Source organism: Lepidochelys kempii, chromosome 1 (genome assembly GCF_965140265.1).
Source record: "Lepidochelys kempii isolate rLepKem1 chromosome 1, rLepKem1.hap2, whole genome shotgun sequence".
In the NCBI taxonomy this organism is placed as follows: Eukaryota; Metazoa; Chordata; order Testudines; family Cheloniidae; genus Lepidochelys; species Lepidochelys kempii.
Genome location: NC_133256.1, coordinates 247,239,965 through 247,262,697, shown reverse-complemented (window position 1 = coordinate 247,262,697; position 22,733 = coordinate 247,239,965). Strand labels below are relative to the sequence as shown.

General features: G+C 42.8%; 1 protein-coding gene across 2 annotated transcripts in view; it reads left to right on the top strand.

Annotated features, from left to right (window-relative positions):
• Positions 1–12,578: 12,578 nt before the first annotated feature.
• Positions 12,579–22,733, top strand: part of TMEM178B (transmembrane protein 178B) — a 329,107-nt gene continuing 318,952 nt past the window's right edge. Inside the window, exons 1-2 of one of the 2 annotated variants that reach the window (XM_073322275.1) lie at positions 12,579–12,746; positions 13,213–14,605. In XM_073322275.1, the coding sequence (XP_073178376.1) occupies positions 14,224–14,605 (382 nt within the window). In that variant the 5' untranslated portion in view covers positions 12,579–12,746; positions 13,213–14,223. Of the gene's footprint in view, positions 14,606–22,733 lie in introns of both variants that reach the window. The other variant, XM_073322269.1, reaches the window with a different exon arrangement.

Sequence of the window (22,733 nt, the reverse complement as noted above, 5' to 3'; positions counted from 1 at the left end):
AAGGCATTGGGCTCAATCCCACACTAGGCTTGGCTTCGTTATTTTTAGTGCTGACACTACAGTGTGGTATTTGGAGTGGGGTGTGGATTGCTGCTGCTGAGCAGATATTAAACCGAACTCCCTTTGTCTTGAGTTGCTATGGCAGATCCTCTGGAATATTTCAAGGAGAACCAGGGATAGGGCATATTGACTAGGACATGGGGTTTTCTCAGTAAAACAGATTCCCAGTACCAAGACCTGGGTCAACTGTTGTGGAGCTCCAAATCCTGCTTCTTCCTCCATGGGTGTAGCGGGTCCTGCCTGAAGCAGTAGTGGTTCAGTGCCGTTGAGGATGGAGGAAACAGAATTTTTAGAGACTGCAGCGAGGGGTTATGCACACACCCAGCATCCCTGTAGAACTCAGCTCCGTAAGGGTTCCCACACAACCATATGCTGTGACTGTTTGGATGTAACACAGTAACAATTGATCTGCTGTTGCACAGAATCTCCAACATTGACCCAACATATGGAGGGGTACAGAGGCTGCTGTAGTAGCACCAAGATAAACATGGAGGTGTGGGGAGTCGGGGGAAAATCTCCTCCCTCAGGTCCCACGGAAAACACCAGTAGCCATCCCAGTTATCCAGACTGGGCACTGAGAACAGATATTTCCCCACTGTGCCTGGTGACTGCTGATTTTGCTTTCACAGTCACTGCACTATGAGTAGCTAACGTATTGTAGAACACTTGGGTATCTCAAAAGACTGGCCATACTGGGTCAGTAGTCCAGTATTCTCTCTTCTGACAGTGGCCAGTGCCAGATGCTTCCAAGGGAATGAACAGAACAGGGCAATCAAATGATCCATCCTTTCAAAAGTCTGAAAGGTGCCGTAGGAAAATGCTAATCTAAGAGAGAGACGTCTTGCTATAGGTTATTATAATGCCTCATTTTTCATGTCAGCTTTAGAACTATAATGTATCAGATTGCAATTTTCAATGGGCAATAACTATGGTGTCTAAGAAACTAACCACTGTTGCAATCTCAGTTCATTGTTGGTTTAGGAAGTAGAGCTGCTGACACCACTTGGAAAGCCGTCCTAGGTAGCAATTCTGTTGAAATACATATTTTCTTTCCTTAGTAATAATACAGAGTGAGACAAAGAGAAGGAAGCAATGACAATTGCATAGAAACTAGGTCTCCTTGCGTGAGAGTTCATCTCTTCCTGCTGCATATTCCCTACCTAAAATTATAATTCTCTCTTTGTGATCTAATAATTTCCACAGCAACCAATTGTGATATCACAACCACTTCATGTGGGGGAAAAAAGCTGCAGGAATAGATGAACTTTGAAGAGCCAAAGAGTGCATTTTTATGCAAATACCTTTATTAATAAAGAAAAAGGAGCAAAATACAGAAGCATAGGAGATAGCAGCAGACTTGTTTCTAAATAGAATGTTTTTCATCCTTGATGTCACCTGCTCTTATAGAAATTGTTTTCACTTTTGAAAGAACCTGCTCAGCTGGGACTCTACTGCCAACAAAGATACATGAGGATTGTTGACTGGTGGCCCCAAACTGACCTTGGAGGGCATATGGTTTTGGGTAAAATATAATCTATTTGCTAACCATCCATAGAGAAATAATAATATGTTATTGAAGCTACAACAGCAACTAGAAAAATCCAAATATATGTTTTAAAAATAGGCTTGACTATAGGTTTTTAGTATTAAAGGCTTAGAGAGGTCCAAAAGAAGTTGGCACTGGCATAAGCTAACATGAGTATTCTGTGTTAGCAAAATGTATCTTGTGATAGTTTAGAAATACACTATATGATAAATAGGTAAATTACAAACAAACATATGGTTGCACCTTAGGGGTACTTTTGCAATAAGGTAGCCATGCTGCTAACTGCATTCACATATCAAAACAATTGATACATTAACACAAATGGGTTGCGCCAATGGTCGGAAGTTTAACTATGGTTAGCTGGAATAGCACGCATGGGCAGGGGCCGAAACCTTATCATATATGGTCCCAGACATGCATGGATGAAATAAGAAGAGGTGTATAAAAGATTTAGTTATGCAACCTATTGTTAGGGCACGAGGGGAAGCCTGACCCAGTGCCTTCCTGTGATCTCCACTTACAACTTTATGGAGACCCTTAGAAACAAAGAAAGGAAAATAAGTATGCACAGTGAAAAACTAAGTATGAACAATGCAGGAAACCACTTTAGTGTACATCTTATTCTTATACTTACGTATATTGATTTTTCCTATGATTTCAATTATTCGTATTAAGTAAAGCTCATAACATCTGTGTATGCTTCACCAATTTCATCTTCATAATTAACTAAGAAGCCACCTGAAAAAGAACCGAGTATTCAAGACAAGTGCCTGTTGCACCGCTATACATTTTATAATTGTAATAATTGATCAGGCTACAGGATCAAGGCCTGTCTTCTAAGTCCTGCTTCAGAATTAAGGAACTTTTTAGAGAACATGCTTTTCTGGCCAGGTGCTAGTTTTTGGTTTTGTTAACTGGCTTTTCTTTCAGTCCCTCCTGTGATTTTTTCCATGATCCTCTGTGAATTACATTTAAAAACAAACAAGAAAACCTTGCCTTTCTTTTGTTGCCAACAGCAGCAGCAAATTGAATTGGCAGCTTGGAGTTGGCATAGGCATGATGCAGATGTGATATGCTCATCCCTAGGAGAAAATGTAAAGCTTAGGCTGTGGCTCCATTTCTCCATGGACTAATGCACGAAATATCGTTGATATGATCTGTGGCCAAGAGTCCCTTTGGAAAAAAAAAATAGTGTCACGGTAGCCATCAGGAACAACCACTCATCTATGGGGAGGTAGAGAATGACCTTTCACCAGATGCAGACCAAGTATAAGACCAGATATATGAACCAAATATTGATGCGCTACAGCAAGGTATGAATTATTCAGTGGGAGTTGCTAACAGGCTTTAATAGCTGTGTGTTAGACCCAACTTTAAGAGTAGGAATCCCTTCTCACCATACATGCTGTTGTCTGTAGGACCCTGATTCATTGGTTGCTGAAGTTGGAAGGTGTGTAGGGAATGTGGCAGAGAACTGCAGAAAGAGAAAGGATGGTTGCATGGTTAAGACAATTGAATGCTGCCCTGGAGAACTGGATTCTATCCCTGCCTCTGCCACAGAGTTCCTGTGAGAGGCTGGGCAAGTCACATGAACCAACGTTTTCATATGTGGCCTCTGTGTGTTCCTCATTTTCTTGGCACCCAGCTTGAGGCACATGGGGTCTGATGTGCAGAAGTGCTGAGCACTCACAACTGCAACTGAGGTCAATGAAAGCTGTGCTCTGAAAATAGAAAATGCTAGTACTCTGAAAAATGTAGCCCTAGACTTCTCAAACTTAACACTCAGAATATGTTGTCACTTGAGAATTTTGGCTTTAATCTCTGTGTCTCAATTCCCAATGTGTAAAATGGGGATAGTACCACCTCAGCGTAACATACGGGTGTTGATGTTAGTTCTTTACAAACATTAATGAATTTAAGACACTACACTGACAGGACCACAAAGAAGCCCATGAGGAAATGAATAATTCTGTATTCAGTGCCAGATTTTGACAGTGCATTAAACAATGCATACGACCACACAACGAATGATAAGGATAAAAAGAAGTGGTGAATAGCTGTTCATTAAGTGAGTGCCATCTATCCTGTTCATTGAAAAAGGCAAGAGTCCTGTAGAAAAAAATTGTATGTGATCATGTAGTTAAAAGCTATCATAATGTGCAGACATACACATGGGGGGTAAATTACTGTAGCACAGGTAGCATTAATTCTGGCATTTCCTAATTTGGGTGTTTAATTTTGCAACCCTTAACATAGGGGTTTTTTAATGTAATATATCTACAGATGTAGAGAAACAGTGTGGGTGTGTATAGATAGGTTTCTAATTTGTGCAATATGATATATCTATCACCTGGGAACATCAGTCAAATTTTGCTCATCTACATTGGTGAAAATCTGGAGTAATTTCTTTACCACTAGTAGAATTTATCTGGATTAGATGAGTTTACTAGAGCAAAATTTGATCTACAGTAAAAGCTTTGCAGTCCAGCATGTTGTGGGGATGAGGGAGGTGGGGTGCCAGTTAGTCAAAAATTTTCGGTTAACTAAGAGTTATACTTACCAATGGAATACCAATTTTCAAAGAATAAGGATACAATAAAATGAATAAAGTATAAAATAGTATACAAGTACTCAACAATCCAGTAGCATTACCGCACTGCAGGGTGGCTGGGTTTCTTGAAGCAGGTAGGTATATACATGTAAAGTTTTCTATACAGTAGGTTATCTTATAACACTACATATCGCTATGGGCAGCGCATGGCATACACACAGATCACTAAAAAGACACAACGCTAAAACTATATTGTACATAATTTAATCTTTGATGATTCGGAAGGCACTTCAGGATCTTGCAATGCCTCAGGGTCACCATTATCAACACCAGTTATCATTGTAAATGTAGAAGGTGTAGGAGATTGGGCTGAATCTGTAATGACCCTATGACATACTCTGGATGCTGCTTTTTGACTAAATCCCTGATATCAGCTTGCTTACTTGTCTTCTGCCTCTTTTGCATAAAAGTAGAGTGCAGAATGTGCAATTGCATAACCTCCTGGGCAGTATACTCGTCCTGGTTACTAGATTGAAGATTTGTATTGGGAGATAGCAACTAGCAGCAGGAGGGCCTCGGGATGGAGCATGGGCGGGGCCACATGGGGCTGTCTGGGGAGGCACTGCTTTCCCCAGCCTATTATAGGTGCTGCCCAGGCTAGTAGCACAAAGAATTGTCAAAGGAAGATGGGAACTACTAAGGCTTAGCTCTCTCCACTGAATAAATTGAGTTAGCAGCACAGATATCTGTGAACAGGAACATGTACTGAGCTGTTTGATCCCCTCCCCCACTAGATGGCACTGAACTCTCTTTCTTAAAAAAGAGAGAAGGAAGATGAGGAAAAAATATGGTGGAGGTCATTTTGATTTTAAAATATGAAGCAAAGCAAATTGCAATTGATTCTCCAAGAAACCCCGCCCTTCCCCCACCCTGACCCCAAAATGCCTGAATGCACCTCAGTAGGGCCTCTCCTTGTAACTGACATTTTCTTGAAAGGCATTAGGCTGCTGTGGCTAAAGGATGCTAAGGAGAACTGAAACAGTCCTGCAAGCAGACGGAGAATGGACTGTCATTATCTGTAAGATAACATCTGTGGTGAGGTCTAACCAGTAATACAGGCAGCTTGTCACAACGAATTTGCTCTGAATAGAATCTTTGGGCTGTTCCTTCAGACATGGTTTTTAGTGCACCAGTGCCTTATCTTGTCTATCTTTCATAGATATTGTAATCTACACAAACAAATCCCTCAATTTTCATTTTAATAATTTCTTCAAATTACATATTTATATCCAAAATGATTTCAAATCATTGTATTAATCCCCTTCCCTGAGACACCCCTAATTCACTATAGAGAAACATTTGTATATAGCATCCAAAAGAGTCTGTGTACTCTTCTATTCTTCTTTAAGATTGGTTTCAGAGTAACAGCCACGTTAGTCTGTATTCGCAAAAAGAAAAGGAGTACTTGTGGCACCTTAGAGACTAACCAATTTATTTGAGCCTAAGCTTTCGTGAGCTACAGCTCACTTCATCAGATGCATACTGTGGAAAGTACAGAAGATCTTTTTATACACACAAACCATGAAAAAAAGGGTGTTTACCACTACAAAAGGTTTTCTCTCGCCCCACCCCACTCTCCTGCTGGTAATAGCTTATCTAAAGTGATCACTCTCCTTACAATGTGTATGATAATCAAGTTGGGCCATTTCCAGCACAAATCCAGGTTTTCTCCCCACCCCCCCACCCACCAACCCACTCTCCTGTTGGTAATAGCTTATCTAAAGTGATCACTCTCCTTACAATGTGTATGATAATCAAGGTGGGCCATCTCCAGCACTAATCCAGGGTTTAACAAGAATGTCTGGGGGAAGGGGGTAGGAAAAAACAAGGGGAAATAGGTTACCTTGCATAATGACTTAACCACTCCCAGTCTCTATTCAAGCCTAAGTTAATAGTATCCAATTTGCAAATGAATTCCAATTCAACAGTTTCTCGCTGGAGTCTGGTTTTGAAGTTTTTCTGTTGTAATATCGCAACTTTCATGTCTGTAATCGCGTGACCAGAGAGATTAAAGTGTTCTCCGACTGGTTTATGAATGTTATAATTTTTGACATCTGATTTGTGTCCATTTACTCTTTTACGTAGAGACTGTCCAGTTTGACCAATGTACATGGCAGAGGGGCATTGCTGGCACATGATGGCATATATCACATTGGTGGATGTGCAGGTGAATGAGCCTCTAATAGTGTGGCTGATGTTATTAGGCCCTGTGATGGTGTCCCCTGAATAGATATGTGGGCACAGTTGGCAACGGGCTTTGTTGCAAGGATAGGTTCCTGGGTTAGTGGTTCTGTTGTGTGGTATGTGGTTGCTGGTATTTGCTTCAGGTTGGGGGGCTGTCTGCAGGCAAGGACTGGCCTGTCTCCCAAGATTTGTGAGAGTGTTGGGTCATCCTTCTGGATAGGTTGTAGATCCTTAATGATGCGTTGGAGGGGTTTTAGTTGGGGGCTGAAGGTGACGGCTAGTGGCGTTCTGTTATTTTCTTTGTTAGGCCTGTCCTGTAGTAGATGACTTCTGGGAACTCTTCTGGCTCTATCAATCTGTTTCTTCACTTCCGCAGGTGGGTATTGTAGTTGGAAGAATGCTTGATAGAGATCTTGTAGGTGTTTGTCTGAGGGGTTGGAGCAAATGTGGTTGTATCGCAGAGCTTGGCTGTAGACAATGGATTGTGTGGTGTGGTCAGGGTGAAAACTGGAGGCATGTAGGTAGGAATAGTGGTCAGTAGGTTTCTGGTATAGGGTGGTGTTTATGTGACCATCGTTTATTAGCACTATAGTGTCCAGGAAGTGGATCTCTTGTGTGGACTGGACCAGGCTGAGGTTGATGGTGGGATGGAAATTGTTGAAATCATGGTGGAATTCCTCAAGGGCTTCTTTTCCATGGGTCCAGATTATGAAGATGTCATCAATATAGCGCAAGTAGAGTAGGGGCATTAGGGGAAGAGAGCTGAGGAAGCGTTGTTCTAAATCAGCCATAAAAATGTTGGCATACTGTGGGGCCATGCGGTTACCCATAGCAGTGCCGCTGACCTGAAGGTATACATTGTCCCCAAATGTAAAATAGTTATGGGTAAGGACAAAGTCACAAAGTTCAGCCACCAGGTTAGCCGTGACATTATTGGGGATAGTGTTCTCGACGGCTTGTAGTCCATCTTTGTGTGGAATGTTGGTGTAGAGGACGTCTACATCCATAGTGGCCAGGATGGTGTTATCAGGAAGATCACCGAAGAGAGTGGGGTGGGGGGAGAGAAAACCATTTGTAGTGGTAAACACCCATTTTTTCATGATTTGTGTGTATAAAAAGATCTTCTGTACTTTCCACAGTATGCATCCGATGAAGTGAGCTGTAGTTCACGAAAGCTTATGCTCAAATAAATTGGTTCGTCTTTAAGGTGCCACAAGTACTCCTTTTCTTTCTTTAAGATTGTTCTCCAAGTTTACATTGATCAGAGGATCCACAATGATTGTTTTTCCCCTGGTCATGTGGGGGCAGGTGAGAGGGAGAGTATTTAAAAATGAACTTTTTCTGCTGAGATGGGGCTGCCAATAATAATCTAGAGAGGAGTCAAAGAAAATGTTTGTAAGGTCTGCATTGAGCAGTACTCAACCCCTTTTGAGAAGAATGAGACTATGGGGAAAAAAATCTTAATTCTAAGAGTTAAATTGAAGTTAATCTGAAAACGTACACTTTTTTGAACATTTATATATTGAAAGTGTCTTGAGGGAGGATGTAGATTGCTGTCTGACAGTGCTACAAATACAAGCAAAAAAATTGCACATAGAGTGCCACCAGTTTGCCTTTGAAAGGAAAAAATTGAAACACAGATCTAGATGGATCCTGCTAGTTTTTGGCCTCAAGTCCCCAGACTGTAGGTGATCAAAATAGAGAACAAGTCTAGCCTCTCCAACTGCAATTTTTTTTTTTTAAAATCCAGCCCCTGATACATCCAAGAGCAAGAGTGTCACAAAAACCAAAGTCTGGCACATGGATCCTGCTGGGCCCTGCCAAAGTTTGCCCCCTTGCCCCAAATTCTAATGTCTAAATAGAAAACGTGTAGACGTTCCTCTTTTAGATTATTCCTGTGGCCCCTGATGCATCTTGGCTCCATATCACTGGAAAAAATCCAGAGATCGAGTAACCGGACAATGGATTTTTAACCCTAATCCTCCAATTCCACAGTCTCAATAGGCAAAAAATAGCTCCCAATGCACCACAAAATCCAGACCTTGTGTCACAGAGTCCACTCACCACTAGGGCACCTCCTTCTGGCTGTTCCAATGCCCCTTTCCTCACACCATGCCCCCTGTCCCCCTGGGACTTGAGGTACTCCTTTGTGACTAGGCTCTCCAGCCCGGTCACTACAGTTCTGCTCTTCCAGGATATCAAAGTCCCAATGGATGACTATCCAAGGCAGTCTTTAGCTCCACTGCCTGGTCTGTGCCACTTCGCCAGTGGGTGGTATGGGATCCCAGACACACTCTCTACTCCAAGGACCCTACATCTAGCAACTGCAGTCTGCTCTCAGACCCTGTTGCTCTTTCCCTGGAATCCTTCCTACAGCTTCTGGTTCCCCCTCTCCAGGCTTACCAACTCAAACTCCTTCCTCCAATGACAGCCCACTTAACTCCGTAGCCCCAAACACACCTCCCTTCTAGGAAGAGACTGCAGGCTACTTTCACTGCAGCCCCTTTCTGCTGCCAACTTCCTGGCTTTATGGCAGCCCCATACTTCCTGTTCCTTCTCAGTTGAGCTGCCAAGCTCAGTCAAGCTCTGACTGTCCCCCAGGTGGAGCTGGTCAGGTTAACTAACCTAATTTAATCTGCTCTACCTTGTGTGGGGTGAACACTTCATACCACCTAGTTTCTAAGTGGTGCAACAGCACCATAAAACATGCATTTAGGACTTGGCTTCTGCTAGGTTGGTTGTTTTAGCCCAAACCCCAAAATTCTAACAGCAGCAGGAGTATAGCTGCTCTAACTGCACTGTAAAAATCCAGATGTCTATGTATCGCTGCTCAATAATACTGTAAAAGACACTTGTCTTACACCCGGCACCTGCTGGATCCTATTATTTGTGGCCCCATGCCAACACATTGTTCCATCAAAATAGACAACACATGTTGCTCCTCTTTTTTGACCAGCAAATTCCAGGTTCTTACACATCCCCATGCAAAAGCAACCTAAAAAGACATAGCTGACATCTGAATCATTCATGATCCAGCAAATGTTTGGCCACAACCCTCTAAACTCTACTGCATAAGTGGAGACCAAAAGTGTAGCTGCTCCTAATCCATTATGAAATTTGGATCCCTGTGTGACATTACCCTGGGTGCAATCTGAACTGATGGACAGCTGTGTCCCCTCAATTCTCCAACTTGGTGCCAGCTTCCAGCACCCCAAGTTACTTCCAGTTGTATTGTATGAGTGTGTGCCCACAAGGGCGGGGGAGATACCAGAGAAAGGATGACACTCAGGCCTGATAATAGCAAGCTACGCTTTATTGAAGGAAGAATTTACGCTCTAATCTGCGCGGGGAGTCCCTAGGGCGTGGGGAGGGCTATAGGGGACTCTGGCCATTCAGGACAGCTGACCAGGCAGGACTCTGCTGGGGGAGAGTCCTCTGTGGTGTTATATTCTCCGTGCTTATCTCGAGGTTACATGGGGTAAACAGCTGGTTACATTGGTATATTCATGATTTACGCTTGTTATATAAACTGACTTGTTTACAGGCAAAAAATATGCGGAACTATGCAAAGATATATTTTGGCAGGGTTTGTCAGACAAAGTTAATTGAACTGCCTGCATCCTCCGCTTACATTCAGTCACATACGCGGTCCGCCACTTAGCTCCTTGCCAATCTTCTGCAACCTTGCCCCTACAGAGTGCTATAGCCAGCCATCCTTGAATTATACTACAGAGTAACACCAGCAAATTCCCAGTCCCAGACTTTTCCCCCAGAAATGTATGTCATGTGCTGCCCAGCTCTCTCCTGGAAAATACAAGTTCATATAAAGTCTGTCATGTTATTAATAGAAAATAATATGCACAAATCCTGTTATCCCAAATGGAGCTTCCCAAATGCTTGAATCCAAACACAATGGTTTAGGTAATACAATAAAACAAATTTCTTATCTACAGAAAGATAAATGTTAAGTGACTACAAGTAATGAGGCATAAGAGTCAGAATTGGTTACAAAAAATAAAACTAAATTGCAACTAATTTCTAACTTAACAAGCTAAGTAGATTCAAAGAAAAAGCTTCTCTCACCACATGTCTTAGCAATCTTACTGGCTGAATTCTTTAGGTCAGGATCCTTCTCCCAGTCCAATGCTGCTTCTGTTGTTCTTCAGGTGTTGTCAATGCTGTGAGTAGAGAGAAAGGGAAAGATAATTTGAGGCATCTCTCTTCTTATAGTTCTTTCTCATCTTTGAGAATCATCTCCATCTGACGTTCAGGAGACAAAGTCTGTGTAGACGAGAACCCCCAGCTGTTTCTTGTCGATTTTTGCCCACATCCACTTCCTGACAAAGAAGGGTCACTTAACTAGGTGATGGTCCATTTGATTTTGTTGACACCTGGCTGAAGCGTTGGCTAGCCTTTTGTCTCTGACGAACTGGTTTGTGACTGCTCCCCAGATTTGGAACATGTTTTAGTAATATCATACAGTGGAATCTTATAACTTTACACACAATGTTGCCATACATATTTTACCAGGACAATAATGGTCAGCCAGTTATAAGTTTTCAAATGATACCTCACAAGGCATACTTTGTACAAAATTTATCATAATCTTGTAAAAGGAGTGAACATAAGAGCACAGACTGTTATACCTTGATATATCCTGGAACACGATCACGTGAAAGATCCAAATATGGATGTGGATCCCACATGGTCTATCCCATTTTTCACCTAGATAAACAGTGAAGGGAGCAATATTTCTACATCTGATAAGTCTTTATCCAATGTGTTGTTTCACTGAAACCACAACAAACTTAATCTGACATCGGGATCTTTCTAGACACCATCCAACAACCAGTAATACCATAACATTGAAATTTGGCAGTGGAACTGGTCTAGCAGATGTGGATGATCACATAATAGGTAGGTTTAGATGACCATCTTTCCATTGTGATTTCCCAAACACCCCATGTGATTTAAACACATATTTTATTAATTTTAAGCATAAATTAATGTAAAATGTGTATCTAAATCTACTAGGCTGCTTTGAAAGTCTCAGTGGACTGGAATCTGGATTTTTCTGGTTAAACAGGAGATGCTACATGTGTTGTCTCTTTTGCTGGTACACTTTGTTTTGGCTTAAGGCAACATTTGGTAGAATCGAGCTGGATTCAGATGCTCGATCAACATTTTTGGGATGCGGCTGCATCACTTTGCAACAGGATCTGAATTTTTTTGGTGCACTAGGAGCTGCTACATTTCTTTTTCTATTTAGACAGTAGAATTTGAGGGGTTGCTGTTAAAAATTGGCAGGATCCAGGTGCCAGATCTATGTTTTCCAGTGCTGGTGGGGCCATGATGCAGAAGAATCTCGATTATTCCTGTAAAGTGGGAAAGGCTGCACGTTCTGTCTCTTTTGATTGTACAATTTAGGTATTGGAGCCAAAAATTGCAAGGATCCATCTGGATCCAGGATTTTGCAATACTTCTGCTCTGGGGTGCATCATGGTCTGGGTTTTTTGAGGCAGGTGTGCCTGTACTTGTTTTCTGTTGGGGGGCATAAAATTGGATGGATCCATGCATAGGTGCTAGACCTAGGGGTGCTACTGCACCCCCTGATTTAAAGTGGTTTCCATTATATAGAGGATTTACAGTTTGGTTCAATGGCTCTCGGCACCCCCACGATACAAATTGTTCCAACGACCCTGGATCCATGTGCCAGGTTTGGGATTTTGCAGTGTGCTTGCTCCAGGATGTGCCAGGGTCCAGAATTTTTGATGTAGTAGGAACCACTGTACTTGTATTCCATTTCACCATTTTAACTGGGACTGGGGCCAAAATTTGTCTGGAGCCAGTAGAATCCAGGTGTTGGATCCGGATTTTTGGTGAGCTCATGCCCTGGGATGTGTTCGGGGGGTTGATTTTGTTGGTTCAGTAGGAAAGGGCTACACTTGTGTATTTTGGTGGCACCATTTGAGGGCTTGTGGTTAAAAATCAGCAGGCTCCGGCAGGGTACAGGTAGATCCAGGTTTTACCCCCCCCTCCGAACAGAGCAAGACTTAGATGTTTCCTGTCTATGAAGTGGTGCAGTTTATCTTTAAGGAGGCTAGAGAAATAAGAAATGAGTCTCACGTTGCATGGGTGACATCACTGGCTTTTGGCTCAGTGCTCTGTATTCTCTGTCTGTAGGCTTTAGCCAAGGCTGCAGGGCTCAGTGTTTGAACAAGGAATGATTCCCAGGTGTACAGAAGATTGGATTCGCTCTTATTTGGGTTGAAAACGGTGAAATGAGATTTCTAAAGCTCGCGGAGTCCAGCTCGCCTTCTGTTGCTCCCGATCTCGGCGAGATGGGTGAGTTACTCCCGTTAGAAAAGAAGGGAATGGAAATTTAAGGAAAAAAATGTCTGAATATCTAACTGCTGATGCTGGGGATAGGAATCGCATGAAGCTGCTGAGCTAGAGATCTTGGCTCCTGTGTGGAGATCAGGCCATATGTCAGAGAAATGGTGCAGATCGAAAGCTGTTGACAACTGTTAGAGGCTGTTTTCCTTCCCACCCCCTTAGGTTGGTTGTTTTCCCCCTACCATCCTTTTAATCAGCCGTAGCCCTGCCTGCCTGCCTGCATTTTGCAGATGGGGAACGTGCCTGTGTATTAGGAAAACCTTGCCCAGCGAATTGAAGCCCCGGTGAAAAACGGCGCTTTGGAACAACAGGAGGGGAACGCGGGCGGGAAAAGGCTGGGGGTCTAGGACTGGTTTCATGGCTGCCTGAAGGAAGCTGGCATGGTCCATGGTGCTGAATCCTGCATCTCTTCCAGCCCCCACCCTCCAGCCGCCTCACGCTGAGTCCCGGGCACCGGCGGGGCGGCTGCGCTACTGTAGATGAGCGAGCAGAAGCCCGGTGCGGTGGGTGAGTCGCTGCTCTCCAGCTTCAGCCAGCCAAGGGAAGAAGCTGATCCATTACGTTGCCTTGATGACAACACCACCGACAACAAAACAAACCTAGTGAATGGCGAGGCTGGGACAGAGGCGGAGGTGGTTTTGAAACAAAGATGTCCCTGGCTGCACACCTCCATGGAGTCTGCTAATGGAAAGACGCCTGAGAGCGTGGATAGCTAATTAGGAGTGGAGGGATCCCTTCCCCGGCCAGGGATTGAAATTGAAACAACACATTTCTTCTCCACCCCCCCTTCCCGACCCTAACCATCCAGCCAACCAGCTGATGCGCTTGTCGGGCTACTGACAAAGAAAAGCCAAGTCACTGATTCTTGCAACCAGGATAGCTGTGGCTGCTGCTTGACATCCGAAGATTTCCAGCCGTTGAACTTTTCTCTTCTGCCCTGTGCTCTTGGGATGTTGCAGGTCACACGCTGCTATTAAAGGGACCCTTCTGTCTTCGTCAGCTGGCCAGATCGAAGGAGCTTGGTGGGCTGATCTTACGGCTAGAGCAGGACACTGCAAGGGAAGAGTCCCTGCCCTGACCACAGACCACGAGGGGCACACACCTCTCTACAGGCACTCTTCTGTTTTTAAGTGGGAGGCTCAGATTTCCTCGCCGGGTCTGCACTTGGCATGCTCTGCGCTGGAAGAGGGGGGCCATAAGAAAAGCGGGTGAGCGGCCAGGATTGCCTCCAGGGCCGGCCAGAACTTCGCAGAGCTTTTCCAGGCTCCAGCGGCTTGGATGGGAACCCGCCCGAGTTGTTGACATTGAAGGCAGACGCGCTGTCAAGGGACTCCCAGCGGCTGCTCCTGGAGGTTTCCGCTGGGACTCGCGTGGAAGGGCTTTGCCTGTTGTGAAGATGTCCATGGTGTTGCTGTGAAGCTGAGGCATGGCTGCGGGAAGGTTACTGCTCTATGCTGGCCTCTCTCTAGCTTTGTGTGCCCTGGGCATGCTGGCTGTGGCGATCTGCTCCGACCACTGGTATGAAACGGACGCCAGGAAGCACAGAGAGAGGTGCAAAAGCTTCACCACCAGGAGAAACGACCCCGGCTTCATTTACAACTCCAACAACAACCTGCCTCTGCGGGCCAGCAGATCTAGGTTGGACCGCTGGGAAGGGAAACTCCTCTTGGCAAGGAACAGGAGGCAGCTCTTTGCTATGAGCGCCGCCGATGAGTGCAACAGACAGTACAACTCCACCAACATGGGGCTCTGGAGGAAATGCCACAGACTGGGCTTCGACCAAGAGCTGGAGGAGCTGATTGCCAAAGGTAAGGGGCCGCTTTGCAAAATGAACGAGCTGAGCTGGGCGGGGGCAGCTGGAATAATTTGTTTGGAGGGGGTGCCCAGAGCCATTGAACCAAACTGTAAACCATGTGTATAATGGAAACCACTTCAAGCCAGTGGGTGCGGCAGCCCCCCTAGTTCCAGCACCTATGCTGGCAGCGCCCCACTATCTAACATAGGAGAGCGAACATTCCCAGCCATGTACTCCTCCTTGCAATGGGGGTTCTGGAGTTTGAGGTTCTGAGGAGTGTAATCTCACAAACCATTCCTTAACCCTTTGGTACAAGGTGCCTAGTTCTCCGTTACTGAGACTTGAAGGGGAGGGAGTCTAGAATGGCACGATGACATATTTGCAGGGAGGGTAATCTGTCTGTCTGTCTAAGGTTTTCATAAGGCTGCCCTCTGAGCACCTGCTTGGAGAAGTAAACAATATTACTAATTCACAGATTAGAAAAGTCTTCATGTGGCCCTGCTGGCCCAGCCCAGTTTGTTTGTTTGTTTTGTTATCCTAGGCTCTACATGTGTGTATTTTGCTATTCCTAATTGCCACATCAAATTTCAACATCAGCTCCCAATTACACAATTTGCCTTAAACACACAGGCTTCCTCTAACATTGAAAAGGGGAATAAACAAAGGGAAATGCCAGAGGGCAAGAGAGAGAATACAGCCTGCTTGCTGCTTTATTCCAACTCAGATTTTGGAATATGTTCAATGTTCCAAAAACTGATTCATCAAGAAGGGTCTGAAGAGGAATAGTTTTCTCCCAAGAAGGAGACACAGATGTCTGCCAATAGCATCGCCGTGCTGTTCTTGTTTTATTTTTCCTGAGGAATGAGTGAGGATGATGGTCAATTTGCCTTGAACGGTTCTTTGATACAGAGCGCAGCACAAACAGCTGTGTACAAACACCAACTAAGTTAAACATTCCTTCAAAAAAGATGGATTGTTTTGCAAGATGATTAGGGTTCCAGTTGAGGGTTGCAGCCTCCTTGCTGCCCCCATCATGCTATTCCCCACAAAAAAAATCCTTTCTCTCCATCGTCCTTATGCTGAATTCAGAGGATTACCTATCAGTATATTTTCCCCAAAATGAATTGATTGCTTCTTATACTATATAATCTTTAAAAACACTTGTGTTTTAAATATATTAGCTATCCAGAATTCTCGTGATTCTCTTTGCCTGTCCTACTCCCCTTTATAAATACTACATGCAGAAATATCGAAGGAGCTAATCACATTTATGAATATAGAGTTTAGCTCTGTTTATTTTAAAAGTGAACCACAAAAGGTTAATAACACCACATAGGCACACAAAGTACAAATGCGTAATGAAATATGGAGCCTTTCCCCTCTAGATTGCTAGTTCAAATCTAGCCCAGGCTGTTAGTGAGCAAGTCATTACCATGTGGTGGCTGTTCAGTGTTTATGTGAAATAGATTGGAGGCTTCAGTCCATTTTGTAATGGACAAATGACCACATCCAAAACCTGTCATCATGTTTGGCACCCTGATTGGCAGTCACAGCTGCGAAGCCAATGATTCCTTTAATCCCTCTAGGTCAGGATTGAGACATAATGGTGTGGCAGTGAGGGGTTGCTTGCACTACAGTGTGTGCTCTGCCTGGCATAAGGATAAATAGTGAATTTCAGTCTGCAGGGCTGATGCTCCAGCAAATTTCACAAATACTAAGTCTATTGAAATTGTAGTTTAAAAGATTATAAATGCATTTCATTTTAAAACAAAATATATGAAACTCAATCCTTCTTTCACCTGCCTGCTATGTCCTGAGTTCAGGAATATGTGTTTCCTCTAATAGAGCTGTTGAAATCACTTAACATCTGAACCAGTGTAAGGACCACTGTTTTAGGTGTTAGTGATGGCAGAACACACAACCGTACACTCAGGCAGATAAATATTTGGAGAAAGAGTTGATTTTTGGAAGATCTAGTTTTAATTTTTTGTGTGTTGTCAGTTTAGCCTAAACATATTGAGGCAGATAGTCAAACAGAGGCAGGTGCCTAATTTATGGACTCAGGTACCCAATGCATGCCTGCAGATTGGATATATGATTATACCAGAGCCAGTCAGGCCAGTGGTTTGTGCACAAATATCAGATTTGTGTTTGCATTTTGGGTAGGTTGCACAATTATATGCATGCAATCGGTTGCCATTTGGATTGAAAATCCGGTGTATATTGTTGCACGATTTGTGAGCTTAAACAATATTTTGTCGTTATCTTTTAAAGCTTTGCAGTATACCTTCAGCTTTTTCTGTGTGGGTGAAGAGGGAGAGGTAAAAGGAGGGAGGTTCTTTTATGGCAAGTGTCAACATTACAGTGAAATAGGGGATTATTTTGATTGAGGCTACATCTATATAACAACTCTGAATCATTATGCGGCGTAATACTTGCTCATTATCTTTAAAAATAGGGGTTGCATTGCCTTAGAACTTTTAGAATTAAAACACAGAAAAGTAAAGTTTACAACAAGTTAGCAATGTGAAGCTTTACCTTTCTCAATAATAAATTCTCAACCATCGTACTACAGTATAGCTGTCTTTATTTGATATCTATATATGATACAAAAATATCAAAGAACTAAAGGATTTTACTCATTACCAAAAAGTAATTTTTAAAAAATCCATTAGAATCTTTGCATCCAGCTATCACTGCAAAAGATATTCAGTATATATGTGTATAGGCCACCCTTATATGGGCAATCAAATAGCGTCCCAGTTCCATGTCCTGAGGGCAGATATTTCTGCATTTCTCTAGGTTTTATAGTAATATTGTGAATGTGGTGTAAGCATATTTTCCACTGCTGTCAGGTGTAGAGAACAGTGTTGGGTCCAAAATGAGGCACTCTGACATATTCATGATCCTTGGATGATTAAGCTCCCAGCACAGAGGCTCCTCCTGTAGTAGAAACTGAGTGTGTAGGAGCTGGGTTCAGCCTGCCATGTGCGAACATGAAGGATTCTGAATGACCTTACCATGCCTGCAGTAGTCAAATACCACAAGTGGGCTGCATATGCGCAACTGGTGAAATTCCCCCTTGGGCAGAGGGCCAGCACCACGTAAAACCATTTGGAGCATTTAAGTGGTGCACCAACCTTGTGCTGCTCCTCTGCACAAATGTCATTTTCAGCCAGGGTGCCTGTTTATGAATTGTATAAACCAATGCAGGTTCCGGCTCTGAATATTGCATCTAGTACTGTACATAGCCAAATATAAATGCTGTTAAGAGTTCTTCTCAAAGGTGGATAAGATCTTAATAATCTACTTAGCTTGGGCCAAGTCCTGCATCTTTCCCCAGACAAAACTTCCACTACTGTCAATGGTAGTGTTGCCTAAGAAAGGACTGCTGGATATGGGCCATATAAATGGTCTGCTCACTATCTTTGCAAATATTCTGCAAGTGTTCCAGCTGTGGAATTACCATTGATGTTGATGAGAGTTGTAAGTGCAGATCAGATTCATGACTGGGCTCCATGAAAGACTTTGGAATATTCAGACATCAGTGCCTTTAAAAACAATCCTATTTCTGGAATTCTAGATCAATTCCCTAATTCTTTTCTTTCTTTATTATTTTTCATTTTTTGAAATATATCAAAATCTTATGTGTGGCTTTGGTGCAACTGAAAATGTGCTACTTGAGATTTCTTTTAGTACATAGTAGTAAATAATAATGCACCTGAACAGCTCCTCATATTTATATTTTTCCCATTTATTTTTATATCTTCCCATAGAATCCCGCTGGAAGATTTCTAAACAAAACAATTGGATTAGCATGCAATGAATTAAAACATATTTCCACAATTAAGCCCACACACAAAGGAGCTGACAAATGTGGCAGATCAAAGATATAAGAACATTTTACGACTGCTACAAAATGGGGCAATTAATTTATACTCTTTATTTATATAAATAAAAAGAATAATGAAGACAACAGAAAATATAGCCAATAAAAAGAGTATTGCATTCAAGCATACAAACCTGGGACCCAATTTGCTAACTTTTACTCACATGAATCACCTTTATTCACATGAATAGTCCCATTGGATTAAATAGGACCACTCCTGGGAGTAAGGCCCACTTATGGGAGTAAGCCTTTGAGCCTCCGATTCTGTTCTGTCTTGGGGTGTAATCTTTCTCATTGACTTTAGTGAGGCCAGGATTTTAGCATTGATCTTTAAAGCCTTTTCAGTGTCTAAGTAGCAGGAAATTAACTTCATTTTAATTCAGCTGAACAATCTAGGTTTCTTCCAGGAAGAATGAATTTTACAGCACTGTTGCTGCACTCACTTTAGATTTAGGAATGAGTATACCATCTTGGACCAATGGTCCATCCTTCAGTAATGATTCTCTAGTGGAAAGCAAAAAACAAGCTAGCAAGTTGTCCTTAATGCACAGAACTGTCAGTTCAGTGTGGTACATGGTTGGGAGAGGGAGGAGTTTATTTCCTGCCTTTGCAGTGATCAGATTACATCCTATTGTGTTTGACTCATAATAACCCGAAAGGAAAACAGAGCCTCTTGAGTCTGTATCAGATGGCAACTTCGGAAGCTCCCTCTGTATTGAACAGTAAGGGAAACAAGAACGGGGGGAAAAAGATTAAATCATTTCATAATAAAGCTACAATACCACATATGAAGAAGTTACACAATAACCTGAGACCATTCCACTTAGACAATTACTATTCAGAGGACCTTTCATCATGTGTTTGGAAGACTGCCAATTAAAACTGTCTGGTTTGGTCTCCGCTTGCTGCCACTGGAATCCAGTTATAAAAAAATATGGCAATAACCTTAATTTTTTTGCCCCCAAAGATACACAGCAATCATATTAAGTCCTATTTTTTAAACACTTTATTGTGAGTATTTTTATCCCATGTCAACATAGAAACAAAAAGAAAATATAATTCCCATGCAGGCTAACTCCACAGCAAATAATGTGCAAGGATTCTGGGATGAAAGTACTCTGTGTTTCGATTTGTCAGATGCATGGCACAACTGAATGAGAAAAGCATAACAAGACCATTCCAGCGGTCACTAGGGATTATTTATAGGCAGTTGGAAAAGTCTGATGAGCAGCTACTGCAGGTATGTACAGGAGTAGAAAGATTTATGTCCGTTAAAAAAATTGCAGTATCCTGCAGTTATTTGAAATTGACTATTTTTTTTTTAAATCAGTGTTTTTCTGGGTGAATAAGGACATTCGTTTTTCATGGATTGTTCATAAATTTAAATTAATCTAATGATATTTTATTTAAAAACAACCAAAACAATTTTCCTATCACTCCATCTTTATGAAGCAGCCCTCACTGAGGGCTTGATCCTGCTCCTGTTGAAGTCAGTGGCAAAAGTTCCATTGACTTCAGGACTGAAATCACCTTCAAGTCTCCTCCAAGGTTAAAGTTACCCTTGTGCACATGTCCAGTACAAGGCCCATGCACTGCTTAAGTACTACTTAAGGCTATGTCTACACTGCACACCACTGGCAGAGGCATACAGTGTACGTGTAGCTACACACTGTGGTGAAAGGCAGGCTGGGTCCATGCTGTGGTCTGTAGCTAACACACAGCAGTGTTAGGCTCTGGCAGGGTGAGGCAGTGGGGAAAGTCTCCAGCAGTGGAGATCTGCTGGAACCTTTCCCAACTGCTTTCCTCTGCCAAAGCCTTTTTCCATTGCTGGGGTCTTTCCCTGTGGTGGGGAAAGTCTCCAGCAGCAGGGAGCTTTTGGATCTTTTCCCTGCTGCTGGAGCCTTTTCCTATTGCGGGGAAAGGCTCTGGCAGTGGGGAGACAGCAGGACACTATAGTGATAAAAACAGCAGTGTAGACAGGTGGCATTGCTTGGGCATGTAGAGAGCCGTGTAGGGGACATACCCACAGGGTTCAGCTGTAACTTTACTCAAAACAATGCCTCACCATATGCCCAGGCCTTGTGCTGGGTCTCTGCAGGGGAGTGAATTTCACCCTAGAGCACCACAATTCCCATTGCAGTAATCAGCATAGAGATGGTAGCTGAATTTGTGTTTGCAGGTGAGATTGCCCATAGATAAGGTGTAGAGGGAGAAGAAAAAGGGACAAAGGACCGCCCTGTGGAACTTCCATAGAAAGTTGGACGGGAAGGAGGAAGAGGAGGATCTTCCGAAGGACAAGCTGAAGGAATGATTAGAGAGGTAGGAGGAGAACCAGGAGAAGACATGGAAGGTAAGATGGAAGCCAAGGGAAGATAAGATTTAAAAAAAAAAGAGCACTGTTGATGGTGTTCAAAGGTGGGTTATCAGGTCAAGGAGGATGAGGATGGAATAGTGGATCTGGCTTTGACTTGGAAGAAGTCATCAGAGACTTTGGTGAGAGTGGGTTCAGTGGAGTGCAAAGGGCAGAAGCCAAACTAAGGAGAGTTTAGGAGGAATTGGAGGTGAGGAACTCCAGACAGCAATTGTGAACAGTGTGTTCAATGAGTTTAGAGACAGAAGGGAGAAGGGAAATGGGTCAGTATTAGTTAGAGAGGCAAGTGGGGTCAAGGGGTGGATTTTTTTAGATAGGAAAGACAAAAGCATGCTTGTATGAAGAGCAAAGAACCAGAATATAGGAACATAAGAACAGCTATACTGGGTCAGACCAATGGTCCATTTAATCCAGTATCCTGTCTTCTGACACTGACCAGTGCCAAATGCTTCAGAGGGAATGAATAGATCAGGGAAATTTCAAGTGTTGTCCAATCCTAGCTTCTGGCAGTCAGATGTTTAGGGACATCTGAAGCCTGGGGTAGCATCCCTGACCATCTTGACTAATGGCCATTGATGGACCTATCCTCCATGAACTCATCTAATTCTTTTTCTAACCCAGTTATACTTTTGGCCTTCACAATATCCCCTGGCAACGAGTTCCACAGATTGACCCTGCGTTATGTGAAAGAAGTACTTCCTTTTATTAGTTTTAAACCTTTATTTCATTGAGTGACCTCTGGTTCTTGTGTTATATGTTCCCTATTCACTTTCTCCACACAACTCATGATTTTATAGACTTCTATCATACTCGCACCCCCCCAGTCATCTCTTTTCTAAGATGAACAGTCCCAGTCTTTTTCATCTCTCCTCGTATGGAAGCTGTTCCATACCCCTCATCATATTTGTTGCCGTTTTCTGTACCTTTTCCAATTCCAATATATCTTTTTTGACATGGGGCCTGCATGCAGTATTTTATGACATTATCTGTTTTGATGAGGGACCTTGTCAAAGTTTTTCTGAAAGTCCACGTACAATATATCAACTGGATCACCCTTGTCCACATGCTTGTTGATACCCGCAGAGAATTCTAATAGAATGGCTAGGCATGATTTCTCTTTACAGAAGCTGTGCTGACTCTTTCCCAACATATCATATTTATCTATGTGTCTGATAAATTGTGTTCTTGACTATCGTTAAAACCAATTTGCCTGGTACTGAAGTTAGGTTCACTGGCTTGTAATTGCCAGTATAGCATCTGGAGCCTTTTTAAAAAGTCAGTGTTACGTTAGCTGTCCTTCAGTCATCTGGTACAGAGGTTGATTTAAGCAATAAGTTACATGCCATAATTAGTAGTTCTGTAATTTCATATTGGAATTCCTTCAGAACTCTTGGGTGAATACCATCTGGTCCTGGTGACTTATTACTATTTAATTTTATCAATTTGTTCCAAAACCTCCTGTATTGACACCTCAATCTGGGAGAGTTCCTCAAATCTGTCACCGAAAAAGAATGGCTCAGGTACGGGGATCTCCCCCATATCCTCTGCAATGGAGACCAATGCAAAGAATTCATTTAACTTCTCTGCAATGGCTTTGTGTTCCTTGAGTGCTTGTTTAACACTTTGATCACCCAGTGCCCCCCCCCCCCCCCCGACTGTTTGGTGGGCTTCCTGCTTCTGAGGTACTTAAAAATGTTTGCTGTTAGTTTTTGTGTCTTTAGTTAGTTGCTCTTCTAATTCTTTCTCGGCCTGCATTATAATACTGTTATGCTTGACTTGCCAGAGTTTATGCTCCTTTCTATTTTCCTCATTAGTAGCTGACTTCAAATTTTTATAGGATGATTTTTTGCCTATAACCTCCTCTTTTACTCTGTTTAGCCA